The sequence below is a fragment of the Strix uralensis genome, chromosome 1 (assembly GCF_047716275.1).
Source record: "Strix uralensis isolate ZFMK-TIS-50842 chromosome 1, bStrUra1, whole genome shotgun sequence".
NCBI lineage: Eukaryota > Metazoa > Chordata > Aves > Strigiformes > Strigidae > Strix > Strix uralensis.
The window spans coordinates 14,585,066-14,601,218 of record NC_133972.1 but is presented as its reverse complement, the minus strand read 5'-3'; the positions used below and the strand labels follow the sequence as shown (position 1 = coordinate 14,601,218).

The following is a 16,153-nucleotide window of genomic DNA, read 5'->3' as shown; positions in this document are numbered from 1 at the left end:
GAGGGGATATACTAAGGCAGTTTTAGGGGAGAAGTCATAAATTTGAATTTAGGCAAAAACATGGATAAATTTCAAGATCTGTTTGAAAAAAGAAAAAAAATATTTTAAATGCTAATTGCAAGGAATAATAGAATAGGAATAATAATAGAATCCTAGAATACCAGGTTGGAAGGGACCTCAAGGATCATCTGGTCCAACTTTTCCTGGCAAAAGCACAGTCTAGACAAGATGATCCAGCACCCTGTCCAGCTGAAATCTTAGAAGTGTCAAATGTTGAGGAATCCACCACTTCCCTGGGGAGATTATTCCAGTGGCTGATTGTTCTCATTGTGAAAAATTTTCCTCTTGTGTCCAGTCAGAATCTCCCCAGCAGTAACTTGTACCCATTACCCCTTGTCTTTTCCATGTGACTCCTTGTAAAAAGAAAGTCTCCATCTTCTTTATAGCCACTCTTTAAATACTGGACCATGGTGATAAGGTCTCCCCTAAGCCTTCTCTTCTCAAGGCTGAATAAACCCAATTCTCTCAGCCTCTCCTTGCATGGCAGGCTTCCCAGCCCCTTGATCACCTTTGTGGCCCTCCTCTGGACCCTCTCCAGCCTGTCCACATCTTTTTTGCATAGCAGGGACCAAAACTGAACACAGTATTCCAGGTGTGGCCTGACAAGTGCTGAATAGAGTGGGACAATGACTTCTTTATCTCTACTTGTTGTTGCCCTTGTTGATGCAGCCCAGCGTCCTGTGGCCTTTCTTTGCCACAGCAGTCATGCTGAGCTTGTTGTCCCCCAGGACCCCCAGGTCCCTTTCCGCAGAGCTGCTCTCCAGCTGGGTAGATCCCAGTCTGTGCTGCACTCCTGGATTATGTTTTCCCAGGTGACAGACGTTACACTTGTCATTGTTGAACATCATAAGGTTCTTGTTAACCCACTCTTCTAGCCTGTCCAGGTCTTCTTGCAGGGTGGCTCTCCCTTCTGAAGTGTCCACTTCCCCACTCAGTTTGGTATCATCAGCAAACTTCATCAGGGTACACTTGCTCCCATCATCCAGATCACTTGTGAAGATATTACACAGCATTGGGCCCAAGATCGATCCCTGGGGGACCCCACTTGTGACAGGTTGCCAGTTTGAAAAGGAGCTGTTTCCCACCACCCTCTGGGTGCAGCATCAGCCAGTTCCCCACCCACCCACAGACCACTTGTCTAGACCATAACACATCAGTTTCTCTAGGAGGAGGCTGTGGGGAACCATATAGAAAGCCTTGGAGAAATCCAGGCAGTCAGTGTCCACCGCTCACCTCACATCAGCCAAGCAGGTCACTGTTGTAGAAGGCGATTGGGTTTGTCAAGCACGATTTGCCCTTGGTGAATCCATGCTGGCTTTTCCCATGGTTCATTTGACTTGTGACAGCCCCCCAGGAGGATTCCCAGGAACTGAAGGAAGACTGATCAGCTTATGATTTCCTGGATACTCCTTTAAGCCCTTCTTGTAGATGGGGGTGACATTAACCTTCTTCCAGTCTTCTGGGACATCCCCCAGTCTGCACGACTTCTCAAAGATTATGGAGAATGGTCTCTCAACAACATGTAAGAATTATAAATTTAGGCTTTTCTTCCACAGGTATTGGTACTGTGTATAAATGTATTCCCTTTTTATGCCCTTGTCTTACTCAGTCTGCAAGAATTACATCTGTTCTGTAGAGTCTTTTCCCCCACCTGAATTTGCAGGGCTATTGAAAGTGTGATAAAATACTTGCTTGTATTCTGCAAAAAGCTTCAGGACTAGTTAGCTCAGAGCCAAGACCTTCCTTTTTGTGTTTGAGATGCTGTTCACACCCTGTCTCACAGTGACAGGAAGTTATTTATATTTACCCAAAAGAGTAAATGTAAATATAATATAAATTGTTTCTATGATTATTGTGGTGTTAGAACAATTTTTGTAAAAACATACTCATTAATAATTAGCCCTAAAATTGGCCTCTCAACTTCGGTCATTAAAGGGAAATAGGTCACTGGTTCCTAGCAGAAGAGACACAATTTAAAATGAAGGACATTACTCAGAAGGACTTTGGTTTCTTCATTCACATTGCCTATGAGAAACTCTTTCAGAGATATCATGGGCTGATAATATGATCTTGTCATAACTCTTCCTCAGCATAGGTGGAGCTGAAGGGGTAGGGCTCTTGCCATAATTTCAAACACTACTGGACTGAATATACGCTGCTCCCAATAAGTTGGGTAGCAATTATTGGCAGTGTTATTGAGTTCCCCCTTCTGTACTCTTCCACTAAGCAGCACAATGAAACAGTTGATTTTTCAGTTATGTCTCCGTTCCCTAGTTCACTGAATGATACTGGAGTTGTATCAGACAGAGCTATTTCTGAGGAGTGGAGCTTAACACAGAATATTCAGGTTGGAAAGGCTGTAATTTGTGGTAATGCCACGGAGTGCAGATTTTCACACTGAGCTAGCACTGCAGTGCACTTGCGCCCCTGTGCTCTTAGTGTCATCTCTTCCAATACCAAAAGCATGAAATAGCACCCTGGGGCTCTTCAGCTGAGCACGGTGGCCAAGGGCTCAGGTCTCTGCTTTCAGTTGTTCTGGTTGAAAAAGCTACTGCTCCCAATTGCACATCACAGTGTCTTCACTGGAGGTTTTGGTCCCCCTGAACTATCAGAGCTCAGTGAGCTACTTGGATGACCATTCCTTAGTTTGGCTCAGTTCACAGGGGCAGGATTAATTAAAAGCCTTTAGATAATGTCTTTACTGACTTAGTTCTTTCTGACATACATAAACTAGAGCGTAATTCCATGTGCAGTGCACCTGACAAATTTGAGGGGTCTCCAATAATGGGATAGTAGCCTTTGGGTCAGAAGAGAAGGGGTGTGCAAGACCTAGCTGACCACTTAAGTTATTCTTCCCTTTATAAGCCCCACCATCCATTTTGGTTGCCCTGGAAGATAATTTGTCTTTGACCCATGTGTTGCCATTAGCACTTCATCTCTCTGTGTCACTTTCCACCTTTTCATTTGTTTTTTTAATCTGTTTAAATTGTAAACTTCTTGGAAGAAGGTGTTTCTCTTTTCATGATGCCTAGCAAAACAAAGCCCCGATCTTGTTCAGGTTCTTCAGTTTCTGCTGAAATAATTAATGTGGTTTTGTGTGAGCTGTTGCAAAGTGCCTAGAGACTGCTAGATCTGCCTATGCAGTTGCCGTAGTGCACCTTGGCCAAATTGTTGTTTGTAAAGCAATTTTGTCTCTAATATAAAAGGCACTGTATAAAATAAGTTCCTATTATCTTTTCATAGAGAATTTTCCATCTGAATTGTAAGCTTAGAATTGCTGACTATCTCCTTAAACACTTCCAGATAATAATGAAACATTTCTTCCAGCTAATATATATCATTACTTTTTATCAAGCAAGGCTTGGTTCATAGCTATAGAAATAATATGATTTACTGGCTTCTAGCCAATCAGTTAATTACCTGCTAGTTACTTAAAGCACCTGGGGCTTTAGTTCATTCCAGTGTAGGTTATTAACTTCCTGGAAAAGGATCAGTACCTTATAAATAGTTTCTCTAAATAACTTTACTATGCTGCCGAAGTTTAATTTATTTTCTTTTATTATTTATTCTTATTTATAAGAATAAATATGTGGGGCAAAGCTTTAAATTGCAGTTATATAAGGCAACTATTTTGATTTGAGATATCAAATAGTAGTTCCATATCGATGTGATGGGCATACAAGTGTCATAGACCTGTTACTTAGGCACCTTCAGGTCTTTGGGAGAATCTCAGTAGTTTTGCATTTACTGGACTAGTTGAAGACTGAGCTGTTTTGTAATAGTTTGTTTTGGTTTTTTGGTCATGTTGTTTTAAAATAATAAGATCAGGTGAAGAGATCTTAGGCCAGGCTTCACTTGTGGTAAGTCCATTGAGATAATTTACAACAGTTAAGCCTCTGGCTGTCTTAAAGTAATTGAGACAGATAATAGACTTTTTCACCTCTCTTTTTCTGTAGCTTATCCCTTCTTTCTTTCCCCAGAAGTCATAAGCCACTTACTTGTTTAAAATGTGGGAGAACAGATGTAAAAATCACTGTTCTCAGAAGGAAAAAGCTGAGCCTGTCTTTGGCCCGAGAAGCATCCTTTAGGCAGATTCTGTACATGAAGTTAGAAATAATTTTTCTGCAATGTTCTTATGGTTTTGGTTATAAAGAGTGTCTCAGCTGATGAATTGCTTTAGTAGTTCAAGGGGAGAGAAAAGATTCTGTAATTGCTTCGGTCCTAGGCCTTGCTTAGATGCCTTATATCTGCTAAATAAACTGATGGCCTGGATGGTGTATTTAAGGACAGGCATTACATACTGTTCTTGCAATGGACCATTACTAAGTTCTGTGTGAGCTGAACTCCCTGAGAGAAGTTAACAAATATGCCCAGGTGAAAGGAATTACATTAGTTTCAGTTGTAACCTCAAGTGAAAGGAGAAGTTAAAAGCTTCCAGTCAAACACAGTGGGCAAAAAAAGTTTTTGTCTTGTGATGCTTACATTCACCAGGATGGGTGAGGAACCTGGCAAGAGCCGGAAGCAGTGAATCGCCATGGTAGGTGGCCAGCTGGCCACCCATAATTCAGAAATGATCTCAGCTAATAAGATTTGTCAGGATCCAATCTGCTTGACCTTGGCATGTTAATATGGGTTTAGATAGTGGCTGGAAGGAGTGGGCAAAGTAGGATAAGGAGGCAGAGCAGAGCATGGTCTGTGCAAGAAGGCTGAGAAGGGTGGTGCTTGCCGTATTGCTTGCTTTATATTACTGTAATACTATGGACAAGAGAGAAGAGGGGTCACTGGAGCAGGAGCAGTGCTAGGAGAGATATTGAGGAGTGCAGTGCTAGTTCTCCTGCCCTGCACATTCTTGCAGCCTGCAGGAAAGAAAGCTGCTGTACCCAAAGCTACCTATGATGAACTGGTAGCTTGTGTGCTGACCTGCTTTCTTATTTTTTTCCTAAAAGCCTGAGCCAAGGTCACATGGTACTGAGTGGTGGATATACCCATACAAAACATTCCCTGTTGTAGGAGTTCAGCAGCCAAATAAGAAAGAATGGCTTAAAGATGAGAGCAGATAAAGCGATTAACTTTGTTGTCCTAATTTGTATAGGCTGGCTGTTGAGGACTAAGCTAGGGGGAGAGGTGGATTGCCCACCTAATGAGTGCCAAAAGGAAAAATGTAGGTTTCTATCACTGCTGAGAGGCGGTTCTGACTGAGAAATAAACACCAAAGCAAAGCAGCTTTAGCTGAAAATTGGATTCTCAGCAGCAGGAAGTGCCTGATCTGATTGTTCACACCTTTTTTTTCAAAACTTGGGCAGGCTGTTCCTTTTCTTTGTCTCTCCTCTTTTTCTCTTCCCCTCCTTCCCCCCCCCCCCCATCCTCCGACTTTCAGCCCTCTCAGGTCTACCAGTTGATCTCTCTGCCCTCAGACCCGAAAGGAACGAAAGGAACGCTCTGCTGTAGTGAGGAGTGGCAGCTTCTTTTATCTTGAGTGCTGCAGTTATCTGACTTGTGCATCTCAGAGCAAAACTGATAAAGACTGCTAAGACAAGATATTCATTTTCAATCTTTAATAGCTTATCATATTTAAAAAATCTTGTGAAAAAAATGTGTGTTAGTTAAAAGATGATTAATAGGGATGCTTATGAATAAAATATACCAATTTATGTCTGATTTTGTAATAATAGTTTTAGACTTTTCTATTTTCTCTGACTTAAGTCTACATAAACAAAGGGATCACAGGAGAACTGCATGTCTGTGCTTGTTTGAAACAATTGGAATTAGTGGCACGTGCCCTTTTCAGTCCCCAAGTTATGTGGAAGCACTGAAAATTGTTGTGGTTTTATTCCTTTTGTACCAGGATAGTTCAAGATTTAAAGCCAGGACCTAACCCCTCTTCTTTATATCAGATGATTCAAACAGTCTTTGGAACAGTATAGGAACTGTAGTAGAGTTATCGTTTTTGTGTCATAGGAGGGGAAAAAAAGAGAAAACAAGTATTGTTGTGCCTAACTATTTTTTTTTTTTCCCCCAGTTTTTATGCAAGTCTTTATAGAGCCACCATTGTGAACTTTTTGCCTGGGTGAGAAGATTGTTGGGTTTAAGGTTCAGACAAGCATATGCCCATACATGGTGGATGGGCCCTTCTCAGGTTTTGAATACTTGCCCCTCCATGTAGTTTAAGCTGACTGGGCAGGAGGTTAGGATAGATAGAAATAAGCTGTTTGGAGTGGCACAGTCAGATAAGATTGGCACCAGTCTAATAAAACCTGTTCAAATGTCTATTTAGAGAAACAAGGGAAGTAGTCAAGTGTAGGAAGCTAAAAGTTACATGAGAATCTCAAGTTTATTCCCTATGCTGCAATGAACAATTGAGTTTACACAGAAATGTCAGTAATGGAGTAACTGGTTGTGGTTTTTTGTTTATAATGCCAATACACTGATGTTCTGTTTCTTCACTTGCAGCTGCACTGAGAGCTTGTGCTGATGGAGGTGCCAATCGTCTCTATCACATCACAGAAGGAAGCCAGGACAGGTATGTTTAACAATAAACTTGAAGTCATTGAAGTTATCTCTTCTCAATGAAAGTAAAATACGGAGGAACAGGATCTGTTCAGTCACTGAAGTAGCTGCCCGCTCAGTGCACGGTACTTTAATGAACTGTGACAGGTAGTATAATACTTTCTCCGCATTTTCTTTAATATTTATTCCCAGCTACAATTTTTAAACCCACACAGATAGCCTGAAATACCTTTTATCCTTAAGCCCATTGGTCTTTTTTGCTCTTTAAAGCTCTGCTCTCAGTCTGTCTTATTTTATGCATCCATCAGAGCTAGGCCTTTGATGCAGCCTCTGAAAGAGCTTGCTGTGCCCCTAGCAAGGGTTGACTAGAGGAACATCTGATGCCTTTCACCAGGAGCGGAAACAAAGTATGTCCACTTCATTCTTCTTGTGAGGCCTTAGAGGAAATCTGTTTGCTTTGTGAAGTGAGATGGGTAATAAAATAGGAAATCTACTTTTCTCTTTTAATTATTTTTAAATTAGCATTAGGACATTATACATGACCAAAGGCAAGTAAAGAGGTTATCTATAAATGTATATGCCGGGTGAGGAAATATGTCTGAAAGGAGAATATGTTACTGTTTTCTGTAGCAGCATTTAAAATTGTAAAATATTCCATGTTACTGCCCCAGAATTGTTGAGCTGGAGTTGTGATGCAAAATACTGCATTCAAGTGCTTTCCCATTTTTGTAGTGGAACCATGGAACGCTGAGGTTACTAAGGATCCTTTTTGCTTGTCTTTAGGATTTTCAGTTGTTTTGAGCAAGAATTCATAGATAAATAGTTTAATATAAACAAATAAATGAATACAGCTGACTCTTGGGGCAAAGGAATGGGACAGGTATTAGGTAGAACTTACAAACTTGTGAACAATTCTGTTCATACAGCAAAATCTGACACATAGTTTGTGTTTCATCTCATGGCAAGTGTATGATGGAGGCCAGGGGAAGCTTGGTTTCCTCCTGTCCTTCAGAGTAAAAACCAGAGTTGGGGAGGAAGACTGTAGTCTTAAAGTAAAAGTTAACTTAAAATTTCTTCATCACCTGTTGTGCGATGGCTGAGATCTACAGCTGCTAACACCAAGACTGGAGTCTGTCAAGCACTACTCACTGTTGTAGGAGTATTCCCTCTGTAATCTCCTATCTCTTTTCTCCTAGTAGTTGCACACAGAGCCGTGCACAATTTAATCTTGAATTCAAATGGAAATCTGTTTGACTTGCAGCAAGCAGTTCTCTTTGATAATGGTGATGCTTTCCAAAGAACATTTTAGAGCTCTCATTTTACCTTCGCCTGTAACCCATTCATCTCTTCTGCATACCTTTATGTTCATATTAAATAAATATAATTCAGGGGAAAATGGATGATTATACCTTGACTGAATAGTTCTTTCAGTCTTACATACTTGGCCCTTGGAGTATTACTTTTCTCTATCTTTCTTCTTCTCATCTTAATTGCTTTGGGTAGGTATATTTTACCTTCAAAGTGATTCTTCTGAAACAAAAAAAAGACCTGCATAATTTTGATTTTTGTCTTTAAAGAAATCGTTCTGCTGGAAAGAATATTCATTTACTCCTCTGAAGTATTTTCCCTTAAATTCCCTGTCCAGTCTTATTAAAGAGCTGTCTGCTCCGACTCTACCAACATGCTAATCATTTTTTAATGCGGTCTTAACCTTCTGTTTAAAACTCTATTTTATTCAAAGCCCTGATATCTAATTGTGTTGTATCAAAACCTAAAAACTATAGTCCTTTAATTCTAGAGAGATTATTATATCCAAGAGATATAATAAAGAATTTGATTGATATTTTGGGCTTGATTCTCAGTGACACCAAAGTGTGTGAAGAATCTTTTAGAATGGGAATAAATTATAACATTCTGGGAAAAGGACAGCTTGGATTATGGGACTGTTACAGGGGTGTCTTCCTTTGGAGATAAATGAAGTACTTGTTGCTATTTTGAAGAGTCCGTTTCGAAATCCTAGAAAAATATAGGTCTAGAAATGGCCTCAAGAGATCCATCCCTCTGCTTTAATGTGAAGAGAAACCTGTGTTCCATTCCTGATGCATACCTAGTTAGCTGGTTCTTAAAAATCTTCAAGTGGGAGCCCCCCACCACCACATCCATCTTCTTCTGCTTTTGGCTAAAATATGCCCAGCTTGTTTGGTCTTTCTTTATTGGTCATCTTTTCTTATTGCTGTTACTGGCCTCTCTTCAGTTAGTTCATAACTATCTTAAGGTGCTGTGGCTGAAGCTAGGCAAGATGCTCTATGGGAGACTTGACAGTTCCTTAACCTGTTTCTCAAGTTAGCCTATGCTGTTGAGTGAAAAGCAGCAAGAGCAGCTTCAACGGCCCCCAATTTCCTGCCTCCATCCGTTTTCTTTTTTCTTCATCGGTGTCTTGACTCGTTTCTGTGCTTGAGTGGTTCACCTCTTCCCATCGAGCAAAGGAAGCTCTCACCTTCCTCACTATAGCACTGTGCAGGCTGGCTTCAGGTTATGAGATTAACATATGGAAGATGTTATATGTCTTTATCTGTGTTTGTGGTGTCATTTTTATGTGTTTGGTTTGGTTTTCCCATAAGTTTCTGTAAAAACTAGCTCAACGAATATGAATTGCAATTCTTGTTTAAAAACAAACCAACCAACCCAAGAAAACCTTCGTTTTTGTAACTACTACTGAGGAGAAATCATGCTGTTTTTTCAATGATGTGTTAAAACGAATTGCCTTCTAGAGCAGGATGGGTAGGAGGAGTAACCAAAAGGGCAGGATAACTTTTCCTTAAAGAGGCCTGTCCTTGTGACCTTCAGTGTTGGGGACAAAGGAAAGGCAGGAGGGAAGAAGGAACAGATTCCTGCGCTCTGTTCCTTTTCTTTCCCTAGCTCTACAGCCCAGAAAGGTTATTTTCCTTAGACTATATTTTCCTTTGTTAGCATCAGTACCCATTTAGAAACAAGGATTGCTGCTAAACCGTCATTGATTGCTAAACATTTGCAACTAATCAGAGTTAAAGGTGAGTTACTGATCTTTATGGGTTTTTTGCTCTGCCTTATTCTGTCTGCCTTGCCTATCCTGTTGTTATTTCCTTGAACCGCTATGAAGCACTGTTACCCACTTCAGAGTTAGGTTTTTGCTTATCTGTATCACACTACAGCAACTTCTTTCTCAACACTTTCTGATTAAATCTTAAGGCATCGATTAACCTGTGTTTCACTGGCTTTGGGGTATATGAAGGTGAAGATGCATCCAAAATTATCATCGTATTGGCACCTGTAAAAACAATCATTAGTGCTTGTGTCTCAGATGCTATTTTCCAGAGAGATGTCAAATCCATCGTGTACTCAAGTTTTGCAACATTAAGAGCTTCAGGTTAAAGAGGGGAGTGGTAGGCTCTATAAGAGAAACGATAATCCTATCATAAAAAATACTGGCTTTTTGGGGCTCTGGTTAGTATTTCAGTATATCAGCTTTACTATATGACATGAGGTTGATTGCTTACAATCACCAAGAACATCACTTTTGCTACCCTTCCAGTTTCTTTCTGTGAACTGCATAAACTATAAGAATAGCAGTGAAACTGAAAAATGGTTGTGTATTTTGATGTAGCATTTTCTACATAAAAAACATACATGAGGTCAACTTAGGTGATGCATGAAAATGCAGTTGCTACTACATAATTCTTCTCTGAACTGGGTATGCAGGGAGGCAGCTTCAAGAATCTCTACATGTGTGTTTGAACATTAGGAACAAGTTTTGTAAACGTTTCCGGTTGATGTAGCTGCAAATTTCAAACACGGACCTCAAAAAATCTTTTTAGAAGCAACTTATATTCAAGAATACAGATTGCTACATGAAGTTTGTCTTTCAGTGACACCTCTCTCCCCCTCCAAGGATTTAGTCAGAATGAATCAAGGGTATTGGTTGTACAAGATGATGTTACTTCTTTAACTTGGATTTAAGAAACTCTTCTATGTCCTAGGCTTTGTGTTGAAAAGCTGAAGTGGAAAATGCAAGTCTTAATTGTACAGCTTTTACAGCTAATGATTACTGAAGTATCAATGACGTATCAAACTTTTCAATGCTGACTACTCCTGAGGAGTTTCTTGTCCTTCACATACCTGGAAATGGTTTCCAGGATTAGCTGCTCTGTCACCTTCCCAGGGACTGAGATGAGGCTGAGCAGCCTGTAGTTCATGGAGTCCTCCTTGCCCTTTTTGAAGACGGGGTGACATTTGCTTTCTTCCTGTCTTCGAGCACTTCTGCCAGTCGCCATGATTGATCAAAGATTGTCATGGGTGGCCTTGCAATGACTTCAGCACTCATGTGTGCATCCCATCTGGGTGCATGGACTTGTATACATCCATTGTGCTTAACTATTCCCTGACCTGATCCTTTTTCACCAAGAGTACATCTTTCTTGCTCCAGTCTTTCCCCCTTGTTTCTGATTCTGGGATTCCAGAAGGCTGGTCTTGCTAGCAAAGACTGAGGCAAAGAAGGTGTTCACTACCTCAGCCTTTTTCATATCCTGTGTAACCAGGACCCCTGTTTCGTTAAGCAATGAGCCCACATTTTTCTTAGTCTTCCTTTTGTCACCTTGCTTATAGGAGCCCTTCTGTTGTCTTTGACATCCCTGGCCAGATTCAATTCCATTTGGGCTTTAACTTGCCTAACTTCATCCATCCCCAGGCAGACCTCCATGCCCTCCAGATGCTCTCTCACGTACAGGGCAACTCCTCCTCATCTTCCCATCCTGTCCTTCCTGAAGAGCTTGCATTACCTCATTGCAACACTCCATCCATGTTTCCGTGATCCCAGAAAGATTGTAGCTCTGCAACTGCACACAGATCTCTAACTCATCATGTCTTTCCCCATGCTGCAAGCATTCTCCAGGGCTTTATTTTGCCTCAGAAGCTTGAAAAGGAAACCATAGGTTTAACCTTTGAATAGGAAGACTAAGCTAGTGTAACTTTCATGAGGAAAAGTAGTCACATGTTTGCTTGTGTGAAAGGTGGAAAGAACTCATACTGGAATTGTCTGTATATTTTGATGCCTTCATGTGTGCGTTTTGGCAATTATTGAGGGTCAGTAGTGCTAATTCATCAGCCGTCCTGTCTTCATTTTGTTGGATAGTTCAGTTGGCTATTTATAACTTACACGGAATTTACCTGATCTTGGAAACCACTGTCTCCATTGTCAAGATCAACAAAAAAGAAACAGCAGAGCAACAGCTAGCAATACCCAAATGTAAAATGAGATCTTTTGTCTGGTTTCCTGAACAACCTTCTACTCATGGAAATATGGGTCCCTAATAGGATCATAGATTGAGAAATTCATATATACTTCACTGTCTTCCATATTGGATTAGAAATACGGTACTTATGAAGGTAATTAGCCATTGATGTAGCTTAATGTAGGGTTGAGAGGAATTCTTTGCTTGAACTCTTCAAATTAAACTGGATATTGTTTTTAAGCTATCTTATATTCAGGCAAAATTTAGGGCACTGATGCAGAAAACATTGAATGAGATTTTCTGAGTATAGAATTATACTAGAAGAGTACAATGGTCTTTTCTTGTCTTTAAAATCTATTCATTGTATGTTTTGGGGAGGATGTGAAAGAATTACACGTATGAAGTTTTTGTTTTATTAATGTTGATATAAGGATATGTTTCAGTAACATTTAAAAAAAACGTGGCCTCTGAATCTGTGAGGTCAATGCTATTTGAAATGGCTTTCCTGTTGCTGGTGGTGGTGAAGAGTTCTTTGAATTGAGGGATTACAGTCTGAAGACCAAGAAATTTGAAAGCTGAGGCACTGCTTTATTTGTCGAATGGCTTAAGGAAATCTTTTACATCAGACATTTTTGCCTGACCTAAAAACTGTAACAATGTTTAAAGATCAAAATCAGGATCTTGAGTTTATCCTAATAAATTCTGCAGGAGTGTTCAGAAAACCCATCCCTATTCACAGTCTGCTCCTTTAGGAAATACCTGACTTGGGATCAATTTTTAAATCCTAGCTTACTTTAAAAAACATCCAAGCACCAACAAATTTCAAAAAAACCCAAAGCAACTTATCTCTCAGTGTTTGGAAAGATTAATCCATTTGGAGTTACATAATGTTTTTTTTTCAGGTAGTGCAGATGAGAAATTCTCAAGATACATTAAGATCATCTGGTTTTTGGCTTTTTTCATTTATATCTTCAATTTAATTACTTTCACTCGATTACATTTTCAAATACATTTTCATTCCAGTAACCATGCACTGTAAATATAATTCAGAGTTTGTTTCAGAAACAATGAAGAGTTGACATATCAAGAGATTCTAATAGATTTAGTCCTCAATTTAAACCAAGATTAGCTTCCTGTGTTGGGAGGTGTTTCCTGAAAGTACTAGGGCAATAACATCACTAGGCATATCAAGCTTATTGGGTCTCTGAATCAAATGCTCACTGAAATGATGAGAGGTGAAAATCATTGGTGCTTATTTTACTGCTGGGTTCCTCTTGATATTAAACAGCAGTATAAAGCCAGACCAGGAGTATGTATTCTTCTGGAGTTATTGACTAAGACACTATAGTGCTTTATTTCTATTCAGTTAGTCATCAGATACTATAAAGGAAAAATCTGGGAGTTATATAGCCATAGTTCAGATTCACTTGAGAATTTTAAGAGAGGCAGAAGTACTATGTTTTGCAGATCACACAAAGCAGAGATGTTTTTTGAGGGAGACACCAGCAACCAGCTGTAAAAGCTGTTATACAGCTAGGTTTACTTGGAGGTGCTTCTAATTGTTGTTACTACTATATTCATAAACCATAACAAAAACCAGACATGGTTTTTTCCACCATCCTCTCAACCTGAAAAATCAAACAGCTGATTATCATCTAATTTAAAAAAAAAAAAAAAAAAGGCACATGGTCTTATAACTATTAGCAGAACTTAGTTGAGATTAAGTTACTCCGTATGTTGAATTTCTGTTGCTTTTGCTAGTCGAGATGGAAATTGTAGAATAATAGTAATATTTATAACTAATAATGAAGGGAGGTGACAGTGTTGCCCATTGTTGTGACTCCTGAAAGTTAGACCTCTATCAGAAAGAAGGCTTAGTTTCATCATACTCTTACAGAGGCTGTGAAATGGCTAGCTGTTCATCCCTGATGTACATGCGTGTACACAGATGAGTGCATGCCTTGGTTCTTTTATTTCAGGAGACACCGAAAGTAAGTTACTGCCTTAGTACATACAGGTCCATGCTTTCTTTACAGAAGACTAAAAAAGAAAAGCACTCATAGGTAGAACTTCTGAATATGATTCGCAAGTAGCAGAGGTGGATGTACCAGGTTTCATCTAGAGTAATAGTGAGAGTATTGTCTACTGATTAAAATGGAGAACTGGGAATCAAGACCTTTCTTTTGTTCCCAGTTTGCTCAAAATCATCCAGTGAGTTACCAAATCCTCTCAGATTCTTAGTCAGTCACCTTTAAAATGTGGGCAAATAGCCATTAAGAAGGGCTAGAATGCTGTCCTGGTTCACGTGGTCTCATCAGTTTCTGCTATTTCCTTGTTACAACTTGAGCCTATGAAAGGGCCAGGTATCATTCCTCCTGAAATCAGTTTTTAACAAGGAACAGTAGGTCCTAGGTGGAGGCAGACTTGATCTCCATTAGCATTCAAGGTACCTGCACATTTTGGCGTAAATCCACAGATTTTTTTTTTTTTTTTTTGATACCTTGAGACATTCAAAGATGGCATTAGGACCCTGTTGTTTTAGCCACGTCAACATACCTAACTGTGAGACTCTGCTTTTCTGGAATGATCCTAATCTTGTTAAGGAGTACGTGGGAAGGACCAGGACAAAAGTCTGGGAAGATGGAGCGATGAACAAATACAAAACAGATAGTTTGACGTAGAAACCAGGTCTTCTGGCTGCCAGTAAGGTGCTCTGCCCATAAAACTGTGCTATCCCAGTAGGAGCACCATAAGCCAAGTTATAATTGCCAACCAGGAAAATAAAGGGTCATGATTTGTCCAGAACAGTAATTCTGGAAAAAACAGGAGAAAAAAGTGGCTGAGGGAAGGAGAATATAGGGACGCTTCCAGTTAATCCCAGGTCTCTCAATCAGAGGGTTTGTATTGCTTCAGCTTCTTCTTCAAATAGCTGTATCTGTGCCCCTAGTGTACTGTAAGTAGAGGAATGTCACCACCATCTGGGTGATTTCTGGCTTTATGACATGGTAAAAATCATTTATCGCCACCCCGATGCTAGAAGTTAGGACTCTGTAGTGATAAAATATCTGTGCATTGAGTCACACTGGAAAAAGCAGCTCGGAAAAGAGTCCTGAGCTGGCCTAAGAGCACTCTGCACTTTATAGTGTTTCGGTTCACTGTGCCTAAGGAGTAATTCTCAGGATCCAGGGAAAGTGGGCTCTGTGTGTAGCGTTAGGTTGAAATGTATGCCTGTGTTTCTTTTGAATCTCTGAACATCAATAGAAATGAAGTATTAGGCAGGCAATGCTTGCTTTTATGGAGCAATACTTTTTACAAGTGTTTGGGGCGGGCTGGGGGGACAGGAGTTTTCCTCTGTTTGAAACAAAGCAAAACTAGAAAGTTCTTACAAGCCTCAAACCAGTCTGGGTCTTTGCTGCAATAGTACTTGTCATTTAAAATTTAAAATATGAACTTTATATTGCACATGGCAAGAGCGATCTTAGATTTGAAAGAAACTCTGTTAAGACTGAGAAGAATGCCAAGATCAGCGTTCAGTCTGGGAGCACAGAAATACGTGTGCTATCAGTGCCTTAAAATGTTAATAAATGACCTTGAAGTTGACTGATCTGCACTGTTGCCCTTCAGAGATTTAGGAAAGGATTGGTAGTGCTATAGCATCTGTTCACTTTTATGGCTATTTTTTTTCAAAGTCTAGAAAATTCCTAGAGAGAGAAGGTATAGTCCCTTCCAGGTGATTTCAAATTACAGAATATTACATAATGGGACTGAACACAAATAACACCCATAGATAAATTATTCAGATTAGTTTTTGCTGTCTCTAAAATTCTCTTTCAGTAAACTTATTAGTGATTGTTGGAGCGTAAACATATTCTGGATGTTTATTTCTTGGTTTTCTTTCCTATTCTCTTTCTTTAGTAGACTGCTCTCTTTTTATAAATATGTGAAAGTCAGAAGTTCTGACTTCTAACAATTTGCATTCAAATGGGCACCTTTATTTTGAGAACAGATGATTGTATACTTAAAATCTGTTTAAATTTAGTGTTAGTGAAGCCAGTATCTTGTGAACGGCGGACTTTATGCGTTATAGAATATAATAAGAAGTAAAACTTTAAAATATAAATCCATTTATCTTTAAACTATTTTTCCTAGTTCTTCTGCTAAGACTTGTTTTTAAATCTAATTGTATTCCAAGAGTGTTTCCGTTTTGCAAACAGACTCTTTCATCTTTTAATTTCAAAATGTTTTGTGCTACAGTTGTTTTCACAGAAAATGCTATCAAGAACAAGGAACTGTGTTCTCAAACTATGATCAGGGCTACT

The 16,153-nt window shown here is 39.6% G+C and overlaps 1 protein-coding gene across 2 annotated transcripts in view; it reads left to right on the top strand.

Moving 5' to 3' along the window:
* Positions 1–16,153, top strand: part of TPK1 (thiamin pyrophosphokinase 1) — a 321,339-nt gene that overhangs the window by 115,114 nt on the left and 190,072 nt on the right. For both annotated transcript variants that reach the window (XM_074892034.1, XM_074891961.1), the window contains exon 3: positions 6,511–6,580. In XM_074892034.1, the coding sequence (XP_074748135.1) occupies positions 6,511–6,580 (70 nt within the window). The remainder of the gene's footprint in view (positions 1–6,510; positions 6,581–16,153) is intronic.